Source organism: Vanessa tameamea, chromosome 14 (genome assembly GCF_037043105.1).
Source record: "Vanessa tameamea isolate UH-Manoa-2023 chromosome 14, ilVanTame1 primary haplotype, whole genome shotgun sequence".
NCBI lineage: Eukaryota > Metazoa > Arthropoda > Insecta > Lepidoptera > Nymphalidae > Vanessa > Vanessa tameamea.
In genome coordinates, this window is record NC_087322.1 from 6,755,228 (window position 1) to 6,775,013 (window position 19,786).

At 29.9% G+C, this 19,786-nt stretch overlaps 1 protein-coding gene across 1 annotated transcript; it reads right to left on the bottom strand.

Annotated features, from left to right (window-relative positions):
* Positions 1 to 862: 862 nt before the first annotated feature.
* Positions 863 to 18,720, bottom strand: LOC113398572 (alpha-tocopherol transfer protein-like). The gene is made up of 7 exons (XM_026637372.2): positions 18,578 to 18,720; positions 13,547 to 13,636; positions 7,339 to 7,498; positions 4,366 to 4,621; positions 2,858 to 2,968; positions 2,563 to 2,699; positions 863 to 1,174 (listed from the first exon to the last, which is right to left on the bottom strand). The coding sequence occupies exons 2-7, from the start codon at positions 13,632 to 13,634 to the stop codon at positions 1,051 to 1,053; spliced, it is 876 nt and encodes a 291-aa protein (XP_026493157.1). The 5' UTR covers positions 13,635 to 13,636; positions 18,578 to 18,720; the 3' UTR covers positions 863 to 1,050.
* Between the last annotated feature and the right edge of the window lie 1,066 nt (positions 18,721 to 19,786).

Here is a 19,786-nt window from a genome sequence, read left to right on the forward strand (position 1 = left end):
ACGAAGGAGAAAAAGGTACAGAGATACTTATTCTATCTTTATCTATATATTTAAATGTATCGATATAAGAGGACATACGAGTACATATTAAAACGTCGTGTGCTACATTATTGTACATTCTTAAAGGAGAAAAATTTCTTCGTGTCTACATCGTATCAAGGTCAAATAACTTCGTTAAAGTAACTGTTTATTCCCATGAGGCGGACATGTTTTGATACTTTATAAGCAAACAAGTTCTTTGAACATCGTGAGCGTCACTAGCTAACCAAAATATAACCAAGTTAACGTAGTTATATTTTGAAAATGTATTTTAATAAAATTATAATATTACGTTCAATAACAATTAAACTCTTTAATATTCATAATATGTTAATTAAAATTAAAATGTTGTTAACGTGGAATTAAAAAATTATAATAAATATAAATAAAATGTTTTTAATTATCATGAAATTCCCTTTTTTAAATGTATCATATTAGATTTTATTTTTAATTTTTATTATAACTATTAGTTTATATGTTCCAACACAATTTTATAATAAAATTAGGTATGGTGGTAGATTCCATTATTTGGAGTTTTTATAGGTTTTATTAAAAAAATAAATAAAGGATCTCAGGGGTTAGTCTATACAATATTTTTTTTATATCCAAAGTTGACGAGTAAGAAGAATCTTTTTAGTTACCTTCTTATAGTCTATTTAGTTTATTGTAAAAGAAAATATCTTTTAAATATTAAACAGACTTTAATAAAGATTAGAAATTGTATATCATGTTTTTTTAAAGACTATTAATAAATAATGATTAAAATGTGACGAAGAACATCTTAAAAACGTCTAAATATACTTATTATAAAAAAGGTCTTATATTGACACTTGTTAATAAATGAATACAAAATTAAATTGTATAATTTATATTCTAAATGATTATAATATAGAAGGAAGTTAATTCAGTAGGTAAAAACTAATACAAAACTGGATTTCTCTGGATCGCTTTTCTTGGATGGTAGCTCTCATCTACGTTTTTTAAATTATAAATTAATCTGATAGTCGACATTTAATCGAAAGCAAGGGACCTGAAGGAGCCAGGAAGATCTTTCACTTGGTTCTCATTATGACTGTCATTAGGACGTAATCCTTCATCCAAAGCCCAGTTCTTATCATTGGCCAGGAACCAGTCCCTGAAACAAATTAGGTACAAATAAATTAAATGTAAATAAGTATAAGAATATTATAGCTCCACCGTATATAATTTAATGGACGAGGAAGCAGATCGGTCCTAAGCCGTTATCGTGTGGCGTTACTCCTAATGCCTTAAGATCGATCGGCAATAAACCAACCGAGAATTACTACTTCTTAACTCCGGGCTGATTTCAGACAGATTTCGGTTAACTTTGTACATGCGACTTTTTGTGTATTTGTTAATAATATAGAATAATTAATTAAGTGTTTTATAACTATTTCCATTTTCATTGTAATGACAATCTTGTCAAAATCTTACATCCTACATACTCGTAACTTAAATTTTACGTACTTAATAGTGGTCCGCCCCGGCTATAAACGGATGCAATTAATAAATAAGGGATATGACATAAATATAATTAATAACCTATAAAAATCAGGACAACTTCATACAAGAAAATTAAATATAATTTAGCCTAAACTACAAACAAACAAACTTTACCACTTAATAATATTAGTATAGATAAATGCCAAACGTCCCATTTTTGATTAATTCTTAATAGCAGATGTACTAATAAAAGCAAGGCGCATTCAGAAAGCATTTGATAATATAAAGAAAATCATAGGAAAAAAAAATTGTATTTATTATTATTTAATCCCATAACGTCTTTCAATCGCAAACAGTATTCTCTGCATTCTGGCAACCACGAGTAACATAACATGAGTAAACAAAATATACTGCATTGTAAATTTGAGAAAGTAGTGATTTTTCTGACTACTTTCACAATTGCTGTTTGCAAGTAGGTAATATTTCGCGGTAATATGATGCGCTCAATTGAATTTCGTTTAAATCAAACAGACACTGAATTCGATCGAACTCGGAAGATTAAATTATCGTATTTATTTCCTGATACGCTTTTAAGTCATTGGAATTTTTGATTATAAATTATACTGTATTGAAAACAAATATTGTCCTAAATTATGAGCATTTCGATCATAATTGATTACTATATACTTAAATAATTCTTTTTATATTTATATTAGTATTTAGCAAATTATTAAAATAATAATTATATCAGTGGTTTTCAAAATATTTCATTCTCCCAGTTGCATTGCATATTTCTGTTGTTTTTTTTTGCTGTACTCATATGTTAGTTTATTCTATAAATACTTAATTGTTTCTAAATATAAATTCAATTGAATATAATTACGCTATTGTTTTTTTCCAAAAATAACTAAAACCTAACATTATTAAATAGGAAATAGACATCTCTATTAAATATAAAAACGTCTTAATATGTTGTAAGTCGTATTTAGAATGAAACGGACACATTTGTAAATAAACTACCCAATAAATATACCAGTTTGTCTATTGTAAATTTTTCACCTTTTGGCTTCCACCCGCTTAATCCAGTATCGTTTAATCTGGTCTATGGAGCCCGCTTTACCACCGTACTCAGTAGGTAGGAGATCTTGAGGCACGTCTTGATACAGAGTGTCTGAATTTGGTTCATGGAACTTTATCTATAATTATAGAAAAATAATATTTTGAATTACAAGAATTGACTTGACTTTCGTGATGTGAAACTTAATTCGAGTTATTAGAATGATAACCACCATTCTAAATACTCTTAGTGATCAACTTGCGTAAGATTTATTTGTTCAATGTAATATATACTTACCAGCTTAGCAACCTCGGTCTTCAAAAAGGGTTTGCAGAGAGCGAATAATTTGCCGATGTAAGCCGGCGTGTTGATCACATGTACTTGTTTTAACCTAATCGGAATTGCTTCCTGAAAATTAAAAACAAATAATAATAATTAGTTATGGTTTTTTATTTCAATACACGGTTTTCTTAATCCCGGTTACTTTATGCGAGAAACGATCGTTTTGCTAAGTGTGAATTGTCTAATTGACGTTAACAATATTATACAGGGTTATTGGTAATTCGACCTTTTTCTGTTAGGAAGTGATAGAGGTGACTATTTGCTATAATTTTAACTCCGATACCTATTCATTATGCAAAACTAAACCATTTTTATAGTTTCATGTATTATACACATTTCTTTTTTTTTATAAATAAATAAATAAATAAATATTGGGCAACATCACATACATTACTCTGATCCCAATGTAAGTAGCTAAAGCACTTGTGTTATGGAAAATCAGAAGTAACGACGGTACCACATTCACACAGAGACAATATAGACAATTAATGAACTTTTTTTCTACATCGACTCGGCCAGGAATCGAACCCGGGACCTCGGAGTGGCGTACCCATGAAAACCGGTGTACACGCTACTCGACCACCGAGGTCGTTTTGTTACATTTCAGTTACTTTGAAATAGTTTCTAGTTGTTATACATCTTTGGAGAGCTAGGAAAACGGTTTTTAATATAATCAGCAAGACAAGTTTCACGACGATTATTTGTTTTAAGGTGTTATGTGAAAAACATCTCAAAGTAACCCTGTATATGTATAACTAGTATATTTATACTTATGTTCTACTCAACTCTACTATCCGTTATTCGCAGACTTCTGATCAGTAGATGCAAGCCTATGGTAGCTTTTTTAATTACGTTACGTCGTATGGCAAACCTTTATATTATGTTGATGATTTAATAAAATTAGTTGGGGAAAAATTTTTCGTAATTAACACTGTGGTGAGAATTTTGTTTATCTTTATACAATAATAATAATTTACAAAAAAATCATATGACGTCATTTATGCAACGACAGACTTAACGTGCATAGTGATATTAATAACAAATATATTATGTTCATAAATATTCCAGTAATCAAAAAACTATTGTGAGAATTCCTCTACGGTCTTTCATTATAATGGATTTATTATTTGAATTGTAGAAAATAATTTTACCTACATCGTTGTACTTATATATAAATATGTGTTGAGATATACTTGAGATTAATAAGGCTTCGAGATCGTTTGACTGATCATAATTAAAGTTGGCACATATTTCTATTTTTTCATGGAGAAAGTTTTAATCTGTCCACGTAGTTGCAACTCGCAATAAAATTACGAAGCAAAGCCTTGCACGAGCACGGATAATATTTTAACGCAAGACCTATCGATCTAATGAATTAATCTTGAGAAGAAAACAACTTGATGTTTTAAGAAAACACCTTTTTTTACAATTCATGTATTGAAATTGAGAGACGAGCTAATCACCTGTGTATACAGCATATATTTGCGCAAAACCGACAAATTAATTTTCCCAATAAATTTGAGAGTGATGTTGGCCGAGTCAAATATAGGTATCTCCCCTGAAGGTATGTCATCCTCTTCAGTGAGACGAGTGTCAGCGAGCATGAAGAATGTCTTTACAGCGTCTATGAAATTGAAGAGATCGTAGTCGGGGTTGTTCAATCGGTAGATGAAAATTTTGTAGTTTTCTTTTGTTTTATTTGGTAAAGGCAGCATGTCTCTGTAACAGATGATAAAATCTATGATAAATATTAAACTCCATTGATTTGAGAAATTGAAATTGACAAATAAGAAAATGTTGTTAACATTTAATGAATCGTGTTCAACAGATTACGTCATGACGCTCTCGTGAATAGTAATAAATTTAGAAGATCAATCGTTGTTGTTATTATTATTTTATACAAGAAAAACTTAATACGTACACCGGTTTAATTTGCCTTATTATTCCGTTGCACGGTGATGTGCACACAATATATTCCCGATATATATTTTTATTATTTCTATTTGTATGGTAGACTACCAAATGGTTAGCAGTCACCATAATACATAGTCAATGGCACTGTACGAAATATTAACCATATCTTACATTCTCAATACGCGACTAACCTCGAGGGTTAAGGTGTTATGTCCATTGTGCCTGAAGATACTGACTGCCTCATCAAACCGAAACACAACAACATCGAGCTTACTAAGATATACGGAAATGGTCCCGTGAGTAGTGAAGTAAAGCCACTAAATATAATGTTATATTTTTCTTTATAATTCATCTCTCAACCGGCAGTGACGGACCATGTCAAAATAGACGACAAATTTTCATGCAAAATATGTTAGACTAAAACTACATATATCTAACAAAAACGTTAATATCGGTGGAATGAGTACCGAAGCCTCTTGTTATATAGAAAAAAGACCTATGTGAAATTAACGGCTGTCACAATTAGTGGCGGCCTTACACCAAACGTGGAGATCGGCGGCGTCAGCTTTACGAGGCTCCTTTCATTACCAATTCAAGAAGCTAACGTTAAATTGAATGAGCTGAATTGATCATTAATTAGTAGAAAATTTGTTTTACTATGTAAATAAACTTATGTCTATCTGTTTGCGAGTCTCAGACGAATGAAACAGAAGTTATTGCTGATTAGGGAATTCCTCGAGTCTCGCGCGATATCTTATCTTATATCTATCACACGAGACACACAAGAAAGCATTCAAGACTAGTTTTTTATATCGTTATTAGTGTTGCCGGACGACTCTGCGACTTTGTTGAATAATAAAATAATTGCAAATTACTAAACTTTAAATGACTTGTATAATATTACTGCGTGGCCCCTTATAGGCCAGTCAATAAAGCCCGTGAAGGTCAAGTAATTAGTATCATTATGATTTTTTGATATGTGGTTTCGGACGTTAAAATAACAACAAATTAAAATTTTCAACCCTCTGGGGTGAACGCTAGGGGGTTGAGAGGGTGAAAAGCGTTTTTGTTTATAACTTTGTGAAAAAAATTGTTAGATGGTTGAAAATTAGACAGAAGGTCAGAAATAATTATAACTTACCTTGTATTAAAATTTCAACCTTTTTTGTTTAGTACAAAATTAGTTATTAACAGAAAATAATGTTTTTTGTACCTTATTTATTTGAACATTTCTACTTGTAAAATTACCTTAGCATTGTTAGAACTTTTCAAAAAATGTAATAATAATTTTACTTGGTGATAGGGCTTTGTGCAAGCCCGTCTGGGTAGGTACCACCCACTCATCAGATATTCTACCGCCAAATAACAGTACACTGTATTGTTGTGTTCCGGTTAGAAGGGTGAGTGAGCCAGTGTAATCACAGGCACAAGGGACATAACATCTTAGTTCCCAAGGTTGGTGGCGCATAGGTGATGTAAGGAATGGTTAATATTTCTTACAACGCCTTTGTCTATGGGCGGTGGTGACCACTTACCATCAGGTGGCCCATATGCTCGTCCGCCACCCAATGCCATAAAAAAAAAAAACTTTGATTCATGTCGTAAGTGCATAAATGTTAATAGTGTGATATTTATATTTCAATATCAGGGTACAATTTCACACAATTAATAAGTTAGTTTATTTTTACTAAATCTAAAAAAAAATATGTAGAGTCCCATCTAGTACAGAATTTATTAATTTATATCTAACATCGAGAGTTAGATAAAGTTGAATATTTGAGTATGATTGTATAGTAGACGTTGGCTTGTGGATTTTGGACCTAAGGCACGAATATAATGTATCTACACCGTCCCTTGATAAATATTAAGCGGCTTAGTATCCTTTGCTATCATCACACATATATAATCATTAATTTGATAAACGTCTTGCAACAAAGTATACAAGGTGAGCACGTAAAGGATACTGAAGGTTAGATAGGAATCGCTCTATAAACGTGTTATCTTCGAATATTATTATTTCCTAGCATGTCCGTAAGGCAGTACCTTTAAAAATCATGTCTTATCTGATATAAACATTAAAAATAAACACAGAGGATACAAATCATAGGATGTTCCTTTAAAACATTAGTGCAAAGTACAAAGTATATCCGTATTGTGTATATTTTATGTTAGTCCATTCTTCATATTAAAAATACTATTAACGCTAAATACATTAATTTCAACTTGATAATTACATAAATGTGTAATTATAAAGATACACACACATAGGTATGTTCCGTGTATTGTGGAACAGCCCCGCTTTCAAGCTAAACATTTTCCCTGTCCTCAGAAAACCCAAAAACATTTAGATGATAAACACAAAGCATTTAATCCAACAATTGACTAAAACAGTCCATTAAAACAAAATCTGTTTTTTTAAAGAACTTCTCTTTTGGAAATTAAATATCTAAATCACTGTAAAATTAATACGATTTCTTAAAAATTAAAATCTAGTCGATATAAAAAACGTTCAGAATACATACGTAACTTCAAATGCTCTTCTGATCTCCGATGACCAAGGGTCCCGTTGGAGAAAAAGTTCTGGTGCTGTGGATCGCATGGTGAAGAAAAGATCAATGGTACGTTTAACGCGTTCCATGCTCTGGCCACAGCTGGTATAGAATCGACGGAGAAGTACATCCTCTGTAAAAATGAAAACACAAATTAAAATAGAATACTTTAAATAAAAAGAACTCAAGAAACTAAGCTCTCAATTAAAACATTTCTATTTAATTATATTTTTTTATTTTCTTACAAGAATTTGTTTGAGATTTGAGAGATAGAGAATATCCTGTTTGATTATGAACTTATTAAGCATCTACTATCCTGTGTTAAAGAAAAAACATTGGAACTCCAAGAATATATTATTAACATAAGTAAAAAACAAATTATCGTTTCTACTGCGAAACCTGTTTGTATTTGAATGACTGAGCAATAATATGTTTTCTATATTTTAATTTTGGCATTATATAACAAGGTAACAAAAACTAAGCGCGCGTTACTCAAAGAATTAAATTTTTCCACGATTAAATTATTCCATATATGTACATGCATATAAATATAGTTATAAATATAAGTATTAGATTGATACTCAGTCAGTAGAGATTATTTACCAGAACGTATGTTGCGGTGTTGCCTTACGCTATAATATATTACATTACTGATATTACCTTTATCTAAAGCAACGGTCTATTAATTCGTTTGTTATGTCCTTACAAGACAAATGCTGTTCGTGATTTTCAAGGGATAATATTATATTAAATTAAAAATAGTATTGTTTTATCCTAAGATTAGAACTTCCTTAAGCTGTCATAATAATTATATTTCCTTATTGCGAGAAGATTGTATTGTTGAACACAATACGAGCTTAAGTAGACACTCGTATAATACAACAATAAATACTAATTTAAAAACATAATGAGCATTGCAAAATTGTTTTGATAATGTTATCATCGCAATATTATTTTGAAAATGTAATTCGTAACGAGGATGTTGTGTTAGTAATTAATTACCTTTTTGCAACTCATTGAAGTTGTCTTTTAAATATCCATATTAATTCTTTATTTAAAACAATAGCCTATTTTTTTATAAAAATTGAACGCGATTTAGCAACGAATTACCTGATGGTAAGTGATTACCAAATATAAACCATTCCTTACAAAACCAATGTTAAACTGAGATGTTATGTTCCTTGTGTCTGCACAAACACCAGCTCACTCGCCCTCCAAACCGGAACACAACCACGCTGAGTATTGCTATTTGGCGATAAGATTATGCGATGACTTAACTCAAACGAGCTTGCACAAAAGCCTACCGCCAAGTGAAATTATGTGACACTGGCCAATTGAACCTGGCTTTTTTTACAAGACATCTCTATTGTGGGTCATCGACAAAATACATCTGTATCAGCATCGGGCCTGTACCCATAAATTCGGCCCTGCATTTAAGTTAAAAATTCAAAAGAAGTGACAACTGTTTAGTTTGTATGCTCCGCGGATTTTAATAATTGAGATATTATATATTAATAGAATTATCACGAAGGTAGTTATCGCTAGTGAAGACTACGGACAATCGATCCTTCTAACAAAACCTCATTTGTCAAATTATGTTTAGTAGATTAGAATATGTGCAAAAGTGTTTACCTATTAGGTATTTATAGTTTCTTTAAATTATTTAAATAGAAATACAATAACCTTAAGGTAAAAAAAGAAATACTTTTATTATTAAATCTTTTCTGGCTAATTATACTCAAACTTTGTAATTAATTATTAAAGATGATTATTTATTTATATAATGTAATTATAATCTTATCAATAAATATAAAATAACAAAAAATATACCTAATTAAAAAGATAATTGTGACAATGTTGCAACAAAAACAAATATTCTGATGTTATCGACAATGTTATTAAAAAAAACGTAAGATTTTTGACTTTGACTTTGACTTTGAATTCGTTCACATAATATATTTACATTGTAGTACCGTTGAGAAGCTATAAAATGGTACAAAGATTTTCTTCTAGAAGTGTTCGATAATGTAATTATATCTTCATACAACATGTCTATCAAATAATTTAATATCAAAAGAACAATAAAGTACTTAACCATTCCTTTCTAAATTTAAAACAAATATTTTAACTGTATTTATTCATCAATAAATTCTATTATAAAATATTATCTTAATTTAAAATGGATCTGCGTCAGATTTACGTGGAATCTTAACGCAGATCGCATTCAAACCCAGGCAAGTACAACTAAACTTCATGTGCTTAATTTATGTTTATAATATTAATATCTTGCTTAGTTGTATACGTGAAATATCGTTTGGAAATCTGTGTGTTACATGAATATTTTACTTTAAAAACAAATTAGAAAGCCTTAGTCTTGCTATGGGTCATTCGTAGATTCTTTACATTTTTTTACTTTACTTTACTGCAAAATAACTCTGTGTACATGTCTTAAATGTATCAAATTAAATTAAAATTTACTTTATTCAATTTTTTGTCATTTTACAGGATTAATTTAAATTTTAATTACTCTTTAATTATATTCCATAAAAGACTGTTTTAGGAGTACTACATTGCAGCATCATTTCAAGTTTTATGTTTTACAAGTATGCTAAGAATTACAGTAGTAAGTTGCAAACGTTCGTTCTTGGTTAAGTGTGTCATAATTATTTATGAGCGTGTATGTCCAAGCTGTACTTCGTAACTTCTCCGCTTTCTTTTCTAAAGTGTGTTACTGTAAATATAAATGTATATATATATACTATAGAATTTTAAGTCTATTATCCTTTAAATAAAAGAATAAAATAATCTTAAAATTATTATGACGAAGTGGATTAGTGTGGAACCAAATACAAACTACAATTACCAATATTATTTATGGTAACTTAAATCATATTCAATCACTATACGTTATAGTTTTATATTGCGGCTTCCGCTCTTAAAGTCGTTCTGTTGACATTATACTTTGCAATCAAATGAGCCGAATGTTTCTATGGACCTTACAAAAAAGTTTGTCCTCGTCCTTAAGAAATGGAAACCAGTCAAATGAGCCGTGCCATCATCACGACGATTTTTCAGAGTATTAAATGAAAACAAGAACTTCGATGACGGCCATTAATAACGACGGCCTTTGTAATAATTGTATTGTACACCCATGACAGGAAGTTTTGCGTTACGTGTACCGAGCCGTTAAAGATTTCGAAAGTTACGAAACGTCTTTTTACAGGAACTATTTTGAATTACGCGTCATTGACAAATCTACCATTCGGAAGAAAAACGGATCATTTCATGTACATAGTAACCATACACATGTGCACACATACGGACACATGGAAATTTTATTAAAGTTCGTCATTCAATCCAAGCATCCCCGATACTCGTATCGTATAATGTCTCATTTAAACCTATTTACTAGCTAGAGTATTTCTTCGTCCACTGTGGAATTTAAAAGGAATATAACATATTCATAAAATATTAGTTCCAATGAAAAGTTTTTATATGTGTCCAAAATACTGAAACGTAGCATCCACACCAACACATTAAACAAATATAAATATTTAGAATCTTTATCATGAAAAGCCCTACAATATTTTAGAACAAATGTTATATTATCAAATTGAGGACTGCGATTTAGAACAAATTGAATTCATAATACTTTGATTATAGGTACTGTTTATTATCTCCCAGTAAATAAGCTTGGATATTTTAAAGATTTACTCAGGTTACGAATATTACGGCTACAATGAAAAGTATAATTCAGTCATTGAAGAACAAAGAAAATCGAAGTCCAATTCGATGGCTGTATTGATTCTTAATTCCAAAGTTTATCTTGAAAATCTAAACGAAGTCTTCATAATAAAATAAGTAGAATTATAAACAAAACATTGAGCGAAAACAATAATTTGTCTTGTTTTAAATTCAATAGAGTATATATAGGTATATAATTTCTTGCAAGTTAATAATGAAGTTCATACTTTTAGCCAGTAATTTTGTCAAATTTACAATAATTTAAAACATTTATCAAGCATGTTCAAAATTATATCCTTTTGATGTCCACAATTTAATGTCCACAAATGGCTCTCGAATAAGTATACTTTTTTATTACACAGCGGGACTGACGGATGTTGACCTCAAAACATCTTCAGTTGAAAGTCAATCCAAAGTAACTGTTACTTAGGTCTCGATCCATAACCTACAAAGCTACCTTGACCATTAACGAAAAATAGAATGTGACTTGCATTTATGTTTTTATCACAGTACCACCAACTAATAATACGTTTACAAAACAGGTTATTATTATTATGCAAATTTTAAACGAACATTCTATATAATATATATTTTTTAATCTTGTTGTTTTTAACAGGACGAAAACAAATTTTATTTTTAAATGTTATTTTATTTATTTCTGTAATTCATAAAATTAAAACCGGCCAAGATCATTAAATTTACTATAATTGGATCTCCTTACCTTAGCCTTTTGAGCACAGACATCGAGGCTTGACCTCTTCACGAGGGCCTCTTTGACCGAACTATTAAATATGGCGAATTTTCGAAAGTTGTAATGACAATCACACAATAAAACCAAAAGGTAGCCATGGCTTTCAAAAGCTATACTTAGTGATTGTTTTAATATATTAACATTATAAGGTTGGCATTGATATACAAAAAAAACCGATTTTTTTTTTATAAATACACAATAATTTATAACTTTTCGATATAAAAAAAAAACAGCGGATAGATTTTGTATTCTGTATCTTTTGTATTTATTTATAGTAAAAGGAAAATTATGGCCTCATGATTGATAATTTTAAATAGTGATTAAATACAACAAATTAATTCTAATTCCGTTTTTATTACTCTTTCTGTCAGTTCTAAAGTTACTTACCCGATCTAATGCAAAGTTCATGTTATTTTAGCTTGTGACTACATATGTCCAATATAGTCCAATTGATTAAATACTGAAGAAAATTAATTAAAATACGTGCGCTGAACACTGACTTTTTACGTGGCTTTATAATTTATTTCATGCTCGATGATGAAGGAAAACATCCCACGGGAACATTTGCGTCTTAGATGATGGTTGACTTACAGGTATTCAGCAAATCACACTATAGCAGTGTGTTCGGTTTTTTTTATGGAAGAGGGAAAATGGGCTACCTAATGGTAAGTGGTCACCACTAGCCATAGACACTGGTGCTGTAAGAAATATTAACCATTGCTAACATCACCAATGGCCACTAACCTTGTGAACTAAGATGTCTCTTAGGCCTGTAGTTTTGCTAGTTCACTTGCCCTTTTAACCGAAACACCACAATGCTAAGTTTTTGCTGTTCTTCCGCTAACAGCAAATCTGATAAATCGGTTGTATGTACTTATTCAGAAGGACCTATACAAAACACTATTTCTTCCAATTTGTACATAATTGCTCATTCCCATAAAGTATGACCAAAATCCATTTTCATACGAATTATATACGTATATTATAATTACGCGAATTATTTGAAATTTAAGTATTGTACATCAAAGGCATTGATGTATAAATAATGGTAGTAAATGTAATCGGTTCCGTTTTATAAATACTATAATTTCATGGCCATTTATTACAAATTTTGTATATAATTACATAATTATATTATAATGTACAGGTTGTCATAAAACGAAATAATATATTTCAAATCTCTATTCGAATCTAGTAGTTTGCTATTCTTCGTTTATATTCTGCGTTAGGTTAGGTTATGAAATAAGGAGCTGTTGTTATTGTAAAATAAATCAAACCTGGGTTCTGGTTGCATTTGAATTTTTATTAAAGTTTTATATTATTATTAATATCGTATATCATGGTTTGTAGATATTTACACTAAAATTTAAACATAAAAAAACGATATGAAAACTAATAGCTTCTTACTTTTTTTTTGTTTTGCAAAGCTCTGAGGTTTAATTTTTATAACTAATAATTTTATAATAATTAATACATCATATTAAAATTATTAAAATTTATGGTTTGTTTAAAAACTTTAAGGTAACGCCGAATTACACAATTCAACATATGATTTTAAAAAGTTTTTGTTATACCACTTCTGTCAAGACGCGATAAAAAAAGGCATACAAGCACAGATATAAGGTACCTAACAGCTGTAACGCGAAGCCGCGGGCGATAGCTAGTGTTATAATAAATACAACTTACCAACATCATTTGGCAAATGAGGTTGCTTGCTGAGCCAATCCTTAATGGGGACAAGCGCTGTGTTCCATTCCACTTCTTGGTCAGGCATACCTGTGAGAATTAATGGAATATATGTATATTTTAATAATAAAATACTATGTATTTTAGCATTATAAAATTAATTTAATTAAGACACATTTTTAACAAACACATAACCGACTTTTTAAAATTACGACAGACAAATTTAAGTGACAGACAAATAAATAAGGATTTTCCCAATCGGTTGATTTAGAGGAAATTTGAGGTAACAAATATTTCCAAAAATGCAACCGAATTGAAAATCTTCATTTTTGGTCGGTTAATAAATACTGTCATAGAGGCCGATTATATATATTTTATGTTCGTTCCTTTACATTCATTTACATTCTAGGAAAACCCTGATTATCTGCGTCAATCTATTGTTAGTATACTAAACCATAATATTTACTTATTGTGTACATTATGACTATCTATAGAATGAACAAACAAACCGTCGAACACTTTGGTTGATAAGATATCGATGATATTTTTATCTCAATTACGATCAAATACGATGTCAATTATTTTTTTTAGTTAGAAATATTGAGTGGTTCTAACTCGATTTAATTTATACATATCTAATATGGCCCAGTGGTTACAAGACGTGAAATTTCTTATCAAATAAGTCTGTGTTCGAACCTGAAGCAAACATCTCTCACTGTTGTTATAATTTATCTGGTGCTCGGTTTTGAAGAAAAACATCGTGAGAACCTCATCAGAGAAGCATCCTTCAGTGTAGCGTTAGCACCAAACCTTTTCCACAAAAGGGAGAGGACATGAACATGCTGTTACTTAAGTGTCCACGAATTTGCCTCACGATGTTCTCCTTCATCGCCGATCGCGAAATGAATAATCTACTGTTTGACCGGTCTTTACGTTTACGGTACGAGATTTAAGTTTTTTAACTATATATACATATATGGCACAGGATTATAATTAGTGAATAAGTCACAGAATACATTTTTATGTTAACATAAATTTAGTGTTATCCATAACAACATTTAAATAAGAGAAACAAAAAAAGTTCGAAACAAGCAAATTAATATATGGGTGTTTTCCTCAAATTTGCCATAATGGTCTAAGTCTTTACTTGGTCTGGGTACGTACCATCAGCTATTTTACTGGCTAGAAATGTGATTGAGCCAGTGTAAGGTTGGTGGCGCATTATAAGGAATTGTTAAAATCTTTATAGCGCCCACGTCTATGGGCAGTGGTTATCACTTACTATTGGGTGGTCCATTTAATCCGGTTAACTATGTTATATAAAATCAAAAAGTTAAAAAACACCTTACGGTTACTTACTTATGACGGTTACTTAATTATATTTTATCTATACAAAACTCTTTCACTTTAAAATTTTAGAGTTCTCATAAAATACACCATAAGTTCTCTGCAATCGAATGGTTATTAAAAAACTGGTCAGTAGCTTAGAAACCGATTACGAAATGTACGACCCATAAAGTCTAACCAACGACCAGTGTCCAATATGTTATGAAATGTATCATAGAAAGCAGCCCAATGGCGTAAAATACGTTAAGGTATTTATTAAGAGCTAAATGAAGATTGTGACACAGTTTTAAATAAATATATATATATAATAAAACGATGATGATGGATATAACATCCATCGAATGGCCATGACGGAAATTCTTAAGGAAGAGTAATTCAGAGGCGTTTTAAAATGCACAATTTAATGAGTGCAAATATATTATGTACAGTCTATGTAATTCGGACGGAAAATCGAATCCGATCGAAAGACTTCATCAAGGCATGGGTAATGGGGTCACACTGTCACTTTACAAATTTCACGCTGCTACGGAGAATTTCTCGACCCAACAACTTTTTACTGACCAGACCAGCAGACTCAACCCAGGACCTTACGGTTAGCGAGGTAGTCGCTGGACCAAAAAAACGATTTTTTTAATACATCTAATATTTGTACGGATATAAAATACAAATATTATTTCTTATCTATCATTCTTTAGAACTATCTTTTAACCATCAAATACAGAATTATGATCTTATTAAAAAAAAACATAAAACGTTTTTGTGTATTATCTATATACATAGATTGAAACTATATTTTTTCAAATATTATTTAATAAAATATTTTATATTATTTGAATGTTATCCGTAAACATTTAATTATTACTATTCGAAAAAAAAAGATTTTTGGCATCTAAGGTACAATAAAATAGTATAAATTTGAAAATAATACAAATATTCCCTAATACACTTCAGCACCTAAACAACAAAATTTTTGTTCTATTTCGTCTATGCAGTTTGTTCCTCTTCTCAGATCATTATTCAGTGTGACTCATGAATGTAATAAAAAAAAATACAAGATCTGCAACCTTTGTTTTAGACAATTTAGATTGCATGCGTAGAAAATAACGAATGACACGATAGCTTAGTTTTTTGTATCCTTTAAAGTCTAGAGGTATTTATAAAAAAATCTTTATTTTCCGCTAACGGTCAAGGGTAAAACACTGATATACTCTTATGAAATTAAATTTGACGACACATTGTGACTTAAAAAACTTGCCAACAATCACTAATTTGTCAAAAATTATTTGCGTATAGAAAAAAAACAATAAAAAAATATTATTAAATATTCAATTTTATAAACGCATTTACGTGTTATTTGCATTACTATTATAAGTTATTAAGAGATGTAACGTATTTTTTTAATATCAAACGCAATTTATTAATTTACAATGCAGTGCAATATCGTGACTTATTAATGTTTATGTAGCATTCTAAACATGTTCTAGTAATATATTTGAGTAATGTAAGTTCCTGGACGACGATGTCTTTACTATTTCGTTACATTAAGTCAAGGCGAACTAGCGTAAGTTAACATTTAACTTAGCTCAGTTATGTGAGTAGAAAAATAATGCATATTAATGGAAATTAAAGATAATTAAAATATAATTAATGTTTTTTTCTTTGACTTACGCGAAAATATTGAAATTACATATAAAAAAGAATACCTAAAATTAACGGACTTTATTTATTGCCACAAACAAAATATTATTAAATTAAATAAAAGAAACACTTCAACTAATTAGTATTATCACGCTGTCGCTTAGTTTGTATTTCGAATTTGAAACGGTCCGGTAATGTAGGTGCTATGAAAAATCTTTATTTTTATTGTCAATTATCTGCTTTCGAATCTGGCATCTTGGAGTCTTTAAGCTGCTACTGTCCAGAAAATAGCCTTCTTTTTCTCCCTTAGTTTTACGTTATTTTCTATATACCTAATGATAATCTCTATTTCCACCAAGTTTTATGTGAAATAAGAATTATAATATAATTTTTTTAATCACAACAATATTGTTTGTTGGTTATTGAATAGATATGTAGCTAACGAGTTTTCGTGCAATTACCTAATTTATATATAAGCAATCTTTCGTAACACGTAATAAAAACAGTCAGCGTTAGGTAGCCTTCCTGGATACGTACCACTCAGGAGGCACATATTCTATCCAAACAGCAATATTTAAATTTGTTGAATGTTCCGGTTCGAAGATTCCGTCAGCCAGTGTATTTTTTTTTTTGCTATATAAGAAATATTAATCTTTCCTCATATCACCAATGCCCCACCAACCTTAAGAACCAGGTTGTTATGTCTCTTGTACCTGTAGTTACTTTACGAAGCGGAAAACGACAATTCTAAAGATTACTGTTTAGTGGTAGAATAAAGGTGCTATATATGTATATGTCTAAATACATCTCTAATTTTGGCGACCATTAAGTTGGCGATCTAGTTGCTCATATTTAAGTCTGTTTCCCAATTTAAAAAAGTACAATATAACGAAGGTAGGTTGACGTAACTAAATTGATGAATAGTTTAGATTAATGACAATCTGATGGGATCACGTGTGTAGTTGTTTTTAGGCATGTACAAACTTACATACCCGTACACGTAGTCTTTTTTTATTCAGAAGAAGAATAATTGATATATAATTATCTGTTCTTATGATGACCTTTAGACAGTTATTACGATTAAATAAACGTATATTATTACATTTGTTTTGATGAAATTATAATTTGTTAGTTAATTAATATCGACGTTGTTATGATTTATTTGAAAAATAATAATAATAACAAAAGTATATAAAATACGTCAACTAAAAGAGAAAGTTCAAACTGCGTTAAGATGTTCTTTGTTGATTGGTATTCATTGGATGGTACACCAATTTTTAATTCAACGTTTCATTACACGATGCTAAACACGTATAGCTAGAGTATTATACCAGCCTATTGCAATTCGTATTGCATAGAAACAAAGTAACTACATTTCCTTATATTTTAACGCATTTTTTTAACACAGTTCGTATAAACTCTGCTGTCATAATCAGTTGATACATAGTGTATATAGTAACAACACAAGACTTGGTGATAATGATGTACTAGGTATATATTTTTATATAGTAGTAAGACAGATAATAGAAACCCAAATGGCTAGTGGTGGCTTAGATTACTGTATTCAGAGAATATCTGATAAGTGTGGTATCTCTATCTACCCAATCGGGCTAGCACGTAGCCCTTAAGTCAGCTAGTCAAATATTTTACTCTGTATTATAATATTTTATACCTATAGCCTATTAGCTAGCCTATTACAATCTTGAAACTATAATAAACTTGAAAGACCAGAATATTATCTAAGGGTATTAAGAATACGTCCTTATTCCGTTAAATAAATAATACTCCGCTTTTAAATTTTTTTTTTATACGAATAATATTGAGACAATTTAATGTATATATATCTCTTTAATATTTTGTAAATTGCTACAATAAAATGAATTACAAAAATAGATATTTAAAATAAATATTAATCTCGTATTTACAGGGAAAATATTTACGGAAATAAAAATTTTGCCTAGAATAATAGTAAATAATAGTAAATAAAAATATATATTCCGCAATTCTAGTTTTTTTTTATTATTATTAAATTAAATGATAACTTACTTATAAAATCAATCCGATATAAAATTATTTAAATTATAAAACTATTTTGTACACGTAACTTAAAACACGATATTTTGAAGCGAGCGCGTTTATCGACCAATCAAACTGAACTGGCGAGTGCACACCAAGATTGTTACTCTTGCTTTCACGATAAGATCTACTGTCCACTAAATACTATATAATATTAGCGCTCTACAATCAAACAATCTTAATAGATGTGTCCCGACCCTACGTCTTTTAAGTTAATTAATAATAGTAACAAACGTATATGGCAACATCTTCATGTCATGACTAGATAAATTAATAAATATCTATATAATTTGATAGTATTCCAAAATCCTATGTACGGTCTATGTCGAATGCCTTAAAAAAATGAGTATTGTGACATATTATGTATACTAGATTAAGGACTTACTGTAAAGTAATAATAATAATATTTTTATTAAAAAATAATTTATCATCTCATTCTGGTTTCATTGAAGTTTGTGACATCGAGAGCGAGACTATAGAATTTAACATATTATTGAATGCAGCAGGCGAACGGCATAACTACGTTATATATTTTACACATTATACACATTGCATGTCAGTATCGTATACTGAACAGCATGCCATACGGCTACAATGTAAGGATTTTGAAAGAACTAGTAATTACGACCAATTACAAAATACATAAAATGAACTTTTTAAATTTTTCGTTCCCGACTGTTGGATATTACTCAATTTTACGTTTAACTTACTAACATCGGTTTCCAAAGAAGTAATGTAGCAGTCGGGGATAAGTACATTAAGGATAGATTGTCGTTTTACACACATTTTTAAATATTTGGACGATTATTAAAATATTGTTTAGTATATAAGTTCTCAATAAAAATTTTAAATGATTGACTGACACAGGAATTCTTACTAAAACGTAGGTTTTTCATTAAGGATTTGTTAAAAATAATTTCCTAGAGGGTTAAATGAGGGATAGTTTGTATGGAAGTATGTTATTTTTTAAGTTAGAAACATGAAACTTTATTTTTGGGCTACTGATTAAAAATGAATAGATACGTATTTAAGCGTTTCTGGATATTCTACTCTAAGGGGTGAAATAGACACCAATACAAAGAGGTCTTAAATTAACGTAATATTTTAAGTTAATCTGTAAATATATTCAACTTCCACGCGAGCAAAGTCGCGGGCAATAGCTATTATTAGTATAGGTAT